Below are 8,641 nucleotides of genomic sequence, written 5' to 3'. Positions count from 1 at the left end.
CTGGGGTGCAGGAGGGTGGGACCGAGGGGTTCGGAGGGTGAGAATCAGGGCTGGGCAAGGGTTGTGGCGTGGGAGGGGGTCAGGAGTGCAGGCTCCAGGTGGCGCTTACCTCAGGCAGCTCCCGGAAGCAGCGGCATATCCCCCCTCTGGCTCCTACGCAGAGACACGGCCAGGTGGTTCTGCGTGCTGCCCCGTTTGCTGGCCAATGGGAGCTGCAGGGGCGGCGCTTGGGGAGCCCCCTGGCTGCCCATATGCATAGGAGCTAGAGCAGGGATGTGACGCTGCTTCCGGGAGCCACGCTCCTCAGCAGGAGCTTAAGGGCTAGATTAAAACATCTGAAGGGCTGGATGCGGCCCCTGGGCCGTAGGTTGCCCACCTCTGGGATAGATGCTGGGTCTTTGTGCATTTGAATCCAGCCTGTTCTTCTGCAAAGGGTCTCAAACAGTGCAGTAATGAACCATTCCTGCAGAATCCGGTGGTGCTTTTGACAAGAAACAAGGCACCTTGGCTTCTGTACACTGTGCAGAGGTACCTGGAAGCTCTCAGGCCGGCCTTCCATACGTGCGTGGCCCCCAGCAGCTCCCACTGAGAGCGAAGGAGAATCCCCTCCAACCACTTGAGAACAACAGAGAATACCCCACACCCTTGAGAGCAAAGGTGGCTGCTGGGTGCCAAGCACTTTGCCAACCTGGCCCCAAGGGACTGTCTGTCCTAGCACATTGAATGTGGGACCAGGACACGACATGGCTCTGGTGTACCTGCACCAGGCTCCTGTGCAGCCGCTTCTCGGGGTTAAACAGGGGTTGTGTATTTCGTTCAAGTATTTTTCGGAAGCCTTCCTGGCTCCGTCCTCACCACCAGATCTGAGCGGCAGCCATCTAGGGTTCCCTGGCTCCCGCTGGGTGGCTCATTCAGGAGTGTGAGGAAGCCTCCTTTCTTTTTGTGCCTTTCCGTCTTTTCCTTTGATCTCTGAGTCCCTGCGGCGCATTCTCCCCTGAGCCCCTGACCAGTTTCTCCAGGAACTTGCTGTAGTTCCAGAGCACTTTGCATCCGTCAATCTTTTGCTGGAAAGCGTTAGTGGCTACAGGTCTCTCTGGGATGCCCCTGGAGTTGGGCGAGACTCCCTTGAGACAGAGGGCGCAGCCGGTGTTGGAGAGGAGCCCTCTCACCGACCACCAGGTGCTTTGGAGTTTGCCAAGTAATGCAGCACCTGGGGTGCTCAGCACCTGCTGCTGCTTCCCGATGTTCTCGAGGGCGTCCTTCATGTGCTCCAGAGTCCGGTATAGCTCCTGCAGCATGACACTCTTTGGCTGGTCTCTTATATTCTCCGTGGGAAACCACTGTACAGGCTCATTGCAGAGTTGGCGAAGGTCGGGTGGAAGCAAGCCCTGGTGAGTCAACTGGAAATACAAATAAACAAATGCAATGCCAGCCACCATGGGAGAGACAGACAGAGTCGCCTGGGCCACTGTCACATGGACAGTAAAGGAAACCCTCTTAGACAAACACCTGTCAACGATTGTCTCACTCCTGCCTCCTCAGGAGGGGATGGGCTAAATGACTCCTGGAGGTCCCTTCCAGCCTAAATGTCTATGAATCACTACAATACATTACATATATAGCAACAGGACACTACCTATCATGGGCCTTCAAAGCACTCTGCAGACATTAAGGAATTAATTGTCACACCAGCCGACAGAAATAGGTCAATATTATTACAGCCATTTTATAGATGGTGAAACTGAGGCATAGAAACATGAAGCAACTTGATTAGTGAGCTGATGACAAAGCCAAGGCTAGAACCAGACTTTTTGGTACTTAGGTCAGTGCTTTAATTACCGAACCATGGGTTTTCTGCTATAGTCCTTGCACGAGAGGATCCAGTGCTAGTGCTTGACAAACTACATACACATTCAACAACATGAAAATGCAGCTACTTCTGGGCTGGAGAGTAGCAGCCAGCATGCTAGGCAACAGCAGAATGGGAGATGTTGGCTGAAGACATGACACAGTTTCAGCTCTATGTTCATACAGGCAGGACTACGGCTTTTAAGATCTAAGAAAACTCCCACACTCTAAATTGCTTGGAACCCAGTTCTCCTCTGGCAACATGGCAGGGTGGGGGCTGTGCTGGTCATGGTGCTCTGAGGAACATGAGTATGTGAGGGGGAATGCTTCGGCCTGCCGGGCTAGATGGAAGTGCTCTGCACAGTCAGTTCTCAGGTGATTACTCTTTGACAATAGCCGTCAGGTACACCCAGCCAGACGGCACCCGCGGTGCGCTGGAGGCATCAAACACCTCTTAACATTCCTCGCTCCGTGATTCATGGGCCTGTGAGTCCCTCCCACACACACATTCTGGCCAAAGCTCAGGGAAGCATTGATGGGGAAATCTAGCTGGAGGGAAGGTGACTGTGTCAGTGGGGTTGTTCCCCCAGACCACCCACACACCTCCAACGACTCACGGCACACCAGTCTGCCACCCCAGCTAGTCATGCTGACTCTACCATGTGATATTTCCAGTAAACTCCTGCCCAACAATAAGGCAGGACCCAGAGCAGGCCTCATGCCTTTTTTGGGCAGAAGGATCCCAACATCATTGCATGTCCGTGAAATATCCACCTTCGTGGCAGACACTGGGGACCAAACTAGGGACCTCCAGAGCTAGAAACATGAGTCTTTACAGCTCAAGCGAAAGAGGGAGGTTGTGTGCTGCAACAGGCCCATAGGCCCTGGGCATGAGGTGCTACACATATCACCCGGCCTCCATCTACAGGGAGATCCGTCAGCCCCTTGCTGGCTCCATGGGGCCATCCCTGTGGCTGCCACCTTCTGGGTACAGTTATGCAGTTACCAGCATGGGCCAACCACTTTCCCCAACCCTGCTTCATGCTGCTGTTCTTCAAAGCAGTGCCTCGGGTGCTGGAGAGCTGTGCCCTCCATGCAGAGCTTAGTGGCCTCGCTTGAGCGATTCTCCCCAGCCAGAGGTGTCCCCTGGAGGGCAGCACTTACATAGGATCTGAACAGCTCCTTGGCTTCCTTTTCCATCTGTCTGGTCTTTGCTGTGATTTTGCCCAGGGAATTCCGATGACACCCTCGGCAGGGGGCAGTGCTGGAGTTTACACGTGCCAGGCATTGGATGAAGAGACCCTGAGTCACGGCTAGAAAGGAATAGAAAAGAGTCACATCAACTGATGCAGACGGCAGGGAGACACCAAGATACCTCAGCCCACATTGGAGGCCTTGTATCAAGGCAGGCAGGAATGAAGGAGGCGCTAACTGGAAACCTCTGTGCTTTCTTTGGAAGGAAAAAAAGTACCATGTAACTGCTTCTCCTTTACGCTCTCAGATCAGCTACTAGCCACACACCACTCTGAGAAAGCTGGCGAGTGTCTCGTTTAGTACCAGCAATAGCTGAGCACACCCGCTGGCATGCAGCAGCGTGTGGCAGAGCAATAACGTGGTTACCTAGCGTGTTTTACCCTGGGACCTCAGAGCGCTTTGCAAAAGCAGGAGCCATCCCTGATTTTCCCCGGGGGGAAAGTGAGACCAAGCGTGGTTAAAGCATTAATGAAAACAGTCTTTGGTTTGGATTTCAACATTCCTCTGCATGTTTGCAACCCACACTCTGTAGCATTGCACTAGTGCAGGATGGCCAAAGCCTGATTCGGGAGCCAGGCTACCTGCCCCTGGGAAATGGATTCTAGTGTGTCTAGGGTAACTGAGCTAGGATCCCTGCATCTGCTCTCAAGGCTGACACGTGCCTGCTTCTTAGTTAGCCAGTTAAAATCCCTCTGTCATTTATTTTCCTGTTAGCTCATAGGTGGCCTGATTTTACTCCCAGTGAAGTCTATGAGGCCCTGAGTCATGTGCTCCATAACAGTGTTTTCTCCAGGGCACCCAGGCTCAGGTGACCTGCCTGGGGGCTCCCTAGTAGGGGACCATTCTGGCTTTCAAGTGGGATTTCCCAGAGGCTGGAGTAAAGGAGCCCAATGTGCCCTTTGTCCTTCTAAGCAGCAATGCTCTTTGGAGGTGTACATGATACCGTGGGGCTAAGCACGGAGGGGCTCGTCCCTTGGGACAATCCTAGCCGGGTATCTGGGGGCATCTAAAGGGTACTAGAAGACACCTAAGAAGCTACAGGTTCTGCTCCCCCACCTTCCCCCGTATAAATATTGCAGAAAAACTAGAATCCAAGATTTCTAATAACTCCTTGGGCAAAATTAATAGATTCTAAGGTTGGAAGGGTTAATTCTGGTCATCTAGTCTGACCTCCTGCAGAACCCAGGCCAGGGCACTGCCCCAAATTACATCTCCATCCAGTTCATAACTGCTATCTGAGGCAGACGCATCAACGCCAGCGAATGCCGATCCAGGTGTTCCTGGCCAGAAACCTCTGGGGTGTCTCAGGGTAATTTCTTTTGTTCATGCTTTATCCCCTAACTATATCTCCTTCCCTAGATCTATAGCTGGGACACAAGGTACCCGCAAGGGTGGGGAGGAAGATGTCTAAATACCTTTGTGAATCCTACCCTACATATCTCCCTGTTTCTCTCATACGCATCACTGTGGTATCTGCCTTTGGTTATTCAGCATTCACCCTCTTGGCTTCGAGGACAAGATGCAGCCACCTGGGTCTTGAAGTGAACAAGGTCTAGATAATACTTGGCCCTGCCATGAGTTGCAGGGGACTAGGTGACCTATCAAGTTCCATTCCAGTCCTACGATTCGATGATTCTGTGCTTCTCAGGCTGTTTAGCCAGGAGAGTTCGGCAAAGGATTTCCACCAGAAGTTTTCCCTTGGGAAATGACGATTAGACACAATGGACATTCCATGGGAACATGGCAAATCCATCAAAACTTTCGACAGAAAGCAGGCAGGCATCCTGGGCAGCTCTAAGCCGGCTAGCTGCCTGGTGCCCAGGCTTATCTGCCTGTCCTGCTCCCTGGGCAGCTGGTTCCCCGGGCTCCTGGGGCTGCCTAACTCCCTGTTGGCAAGGTGGGCAGCCCCAGAGCTGGGGAGCCTAGGCATCCGAAGCTTTTCTGGGAAATATTTCTGAATTCCTTTCCAGCAAAAAGATTTGAGATTTTTGACTTTTGGTCTGAATTCAGGACAATTTAGCTTTTTACACTAGAAATTTTTCACAGGATGGAAATTCCACTTCCCAGCCAGTGCTAGGAGCCAGGACCCACAGGGCCAACACCAGAGCTGCTAGACGCAGCACCCTGGGAGCACTTGAATTCCTCAGAGTGCTGCCCACATACCTCCCAGGTGGGAAGAAACGAGACTCGGCTGCAAGTTCACTCCTTACGCGAAGGGGCCAACTCCATTGATGCTGGCAGAAGTGCCCCACTTACGCCAGGTCTGGAGCCAGCCCTCCCTCCTGGGGAAGGGGATGCTTGGACAGAAATTGAGCTGGGTGAACTTTGCTTGCTCTTGTCACTCACACAGCTCATGGAGAAGCCCCTGAGTTTGTAGATGAGCAATCTCCCAGAACATGCCGCACCACAGGCCAGCTGAAGTCAGCAGGGCTGGGCTGCAGAGATGCTAGCGAGGACAGAGTTGACTTGCTCTTTCCTGTTGCAGAATGAGTTGTAATCTCCAGAAATGCCAAGTATGTTTCTTTAGCAGCATTGCCGTGTGCGTTAATAGTATAGAGTTGTGTATAACACAGGCATTCACACATTTTCAAACAACTACCGCACCATTAACCCATCATAACTGCAGCTAAGCTAATTTGCATAAGTAATTCTCAGACACACTGCTCACGGTGTCATGGGACATCATTTGACCCTGACACCTTTGACTCTCCAAATGTCCTGCTGGGACATACAGTAGAATTTCACCTTGGGACTTAGGTGCTTTTGAAAATGTTACCTGTGGAGAGGGCTAATGTGGTAGGCACCTCTCCCTGATAGTTTCCAGCTCTTGTGCCACTTGAAGCTGGCTGTGGTGGAGGTATCTGAGCGATGGAACAGGATTGTTACACATCGACACAGCTTTCAGCTCCGTGCTGGCTGACTTGCCTTCATACACTGATCCTACAGGTGCCGCTTCTAGCCAGGAGTCACCTCATGCTGAACTTTTACCTCTGCCAGCAGTTAAGGAAGAGACAGCTACTGGCTGATCTCCCTCTGGTACCAGATCGTGCCCATGTGTCTGTCAAATCAAGTCCTAGACCTAGTCTACATCTGCCTGGCTCCATATGAAAGTAAGAAGAACATCTCTACATATCTCTGGGCTAAATGACGGTGAAAGGCACCAGACTGACTACTTGGGGACTCCCTAAGCTGTCCACAGACAGGCACAGACTGCATCTCATCCCAACCCACCCCGATGTGGAAGGATCTGCTCTATGGGGGAGAGAAGAGATTGCTATAACCTCCCATCCGAGATCTCTTTGTGGAGGCTGCCTACAGTTCTGCTGACACAAGAACACCTCCCTCTCCTGCTAGAACCATTAGGCAGACCTACCAAGCTGCCATGGAACATCCATGCAACAGAAACCACTTGGGGTTGGTGCCAGCAGTGGCTGGTCTCAAACCAACAACTCAGAGGCAAAAAGCACCATCTCTCATTCCCAAAACCAAGACTAAACCCAGTGGCAGTCCCCTCTATGCCAGCCAGTGCCCCCAAACTGCCTCGTACAGCAGCTCACACCCCCCAAACCTAGAGTGTAAGAACTTGCAAAGCTAAACCCTAATGCAAATGTTTTTCAGACCAGTACAAAGCAGTTTTCACTCTTCTTTTTACTTGTTTCCAGTAAAAGAGCCATTTCCCCAGAAAGCTTTCCGATGCTCACTTTCCAGTGAGCCAGCTTAGCAGAACAGGTTACAGATTCAGCAAAACGCCTCTGAATTTCAGTCTGATAGCATAGTCCTATTTGTCTTTGGAGTGACTCAGTCTCCTAAAGTACTGTAACTCTCTCTCACGTACCCCTCCACCAAACCCTACACAGCCTTTTGCTTCTGATCACAGCCTGCAGCCAAAGGAGAACGGCAGCGACTCACTGTGGGGACTTTTTCAAAGCTGCCGCGACAGCAAGCAGTTGGCCGAAGAGCTGAGCAAGGGAAGAAAACGCCGTAACCTACCCAGAAGAAAGCCCAGGGTCTCCACGCTCCACAGCATGCTCAGGGTGGCAAGTGTTCAGTGCAGCCTGCTGTGAAGTGCACCGCCTCTTCCTCTGCTAATGGCCAAAAATGGGGAACCTTTTGCTTTCTTCAGTGCACTGATTAGCCAACCCCTACTGCAGGAGGTGGCCCAGTGTGACAGGAAAAAAAGAGAGAAGCGAACGGAATGACTAGCACCAATGAGTTCTCCACTGTGCGGCCACCCAGAGGAAATGATGTCTCTTCGCGCTGGCTAATTCTTCGAATAAGTTCCTCGAGATCCCACCAGAGCTCATCCGTGATGCAAGCAGCGTCCCAAGTGCCTAGTCAGAGGGCTGCTTCAGAAAAAGACCAGGCTGCTCCACCCTTCGGAGCCACATGGCATTTCAGGGAGTTCCTTATTTTTAAAGAGGAAAAAGAATCAGAATGGCTGCTCTGTCTGAACCAAAAGCCAGCCCTCCGGTGGGCATGTAGAAGATGCTGCTTAGAGTCAGCTTGCCACCGCTAGCGATAGACCATCCTCTACAGCCCTTGCCGCTGCGTAGGTTGCAATGGAGTTACACTCCCATACAGCTTGAGAAGAACAGGGCTGAGTCAGGCCCCAGCCATCCACCAGGAAAGGGGGTAGCTTGTTTCATAGCTTCTTATTCAGTGAGCCTTCCCCCTGCAGGGTCGAGGGAGGGGCTTTTGAGGCTCCAGGCTTGCAGACAGGAGACCATGTGTGATCTGGTACCTAGCATGCAGGCCAATGTCATTGCCCTAGTGGATGATCTTGCTCTCAAGGAAGATCATGCACATTTCTCTGTCTGCCAAATGGGCTGATGACAGTGGCGAATTTAGAGTTGTGTGCAGCTTCGTCTTTGGGGGCCCCTTGGAACCCAGACAGGGAAAGGACATTCTATCTTATCTCTCCCACATTTTCCATTCTTTTTTTCTTCATCCTCCTCCTATATTATAAGTAATGGGAAGTAAATGAAAATAAAGTGAGGTACCTTGATTGGGCAGGTGGTTGGGGTGCAGGGGGGTGTGCGGGGTCGGGATGGAGTTTGGGTGTGGAGGGGTGCGGAGGTGGGCTCTGGAAGGGAGTTTGGGTGCAGGGTGTGGGCTCTGGGCTGGGGCAGGGGCTTGGGGTGCGTGAAGGGGACAGGGGGGCGGTACTTACCTCGGCCCCCCCCAGCTCCTAGGCGTGGGGGGGGCCAGTGGGTCTCAACGCGCCACTGCCCACAGGTGCAGCACCCGCAGCTCCTATTGGCCACAGTTCCCAGCCAATGGGACCTGCGGAGTCAGCCTTGGGGCGAGGGCCACAGGGACATGCCAGCCGGTCCAGGACTGGCATGATGCAGGGGGAGGGAAGCAGAGCGGGCAGAGAGCTACCTTAGCCCTGCTGCTGGCACGTCTCTGCGTGCCCCTTAGGGGGAGGGGGGCAGCGGGTCTCTGTGTGCTGCTCAGGGTGGGGGCAGTGTGCGGAGCCACCTACCCCCCGCCAGAGACGTGCCGGCCGCCTGAGCCGTGCTGCGCTGCCAGCCAGGAT

The 8,641-nt window shown here is 52.9% G+C and overlaps 1 protein-coding gene across 1 annotated transcript; it reads right to left on the bottom strand.

Annotated features, from left to right (window-relative positions):
• Positions 1-911: 911 nt before the first annotated feature.
• Positions 912-7,129, bottom strand: LOC311531820 (leukemia inhibitory factor-like; the record flags this gene model as incomplete). Its single annotated transcript, XM_084649571.1, has 3 exons — positions 912-1,400; positions 3,013-3,161; positions 7,093-7,129. The coding sequence occupies 3 exons, from the start codon at positions 7,127-7,129 to the stop codon at positions 912-914; spliced, it is 675 nt and encodes a 224-aa protein (XP_084505697.1).
• Positions 7,130-8,641: the final 1,512 nt, after the last annotated feature.

Source organism: Lepidochelys olivacea (genome assembly GCF_965140295.1).
Source record: "Lepidochelys olivacea isolate rLepOli2 genome assembly, chromosome: 15".
Taxonomy (NCBI): Eukaryota; Metazoa; Chordata; order Testudines; family Cheloniidae; genus Lepidochelys; species Lepidochelys olivacea.
Note: the sequence above shows the minus strand (reverse complement) of the source record. Positions and strands in the feature narration are given on the sequence as shown.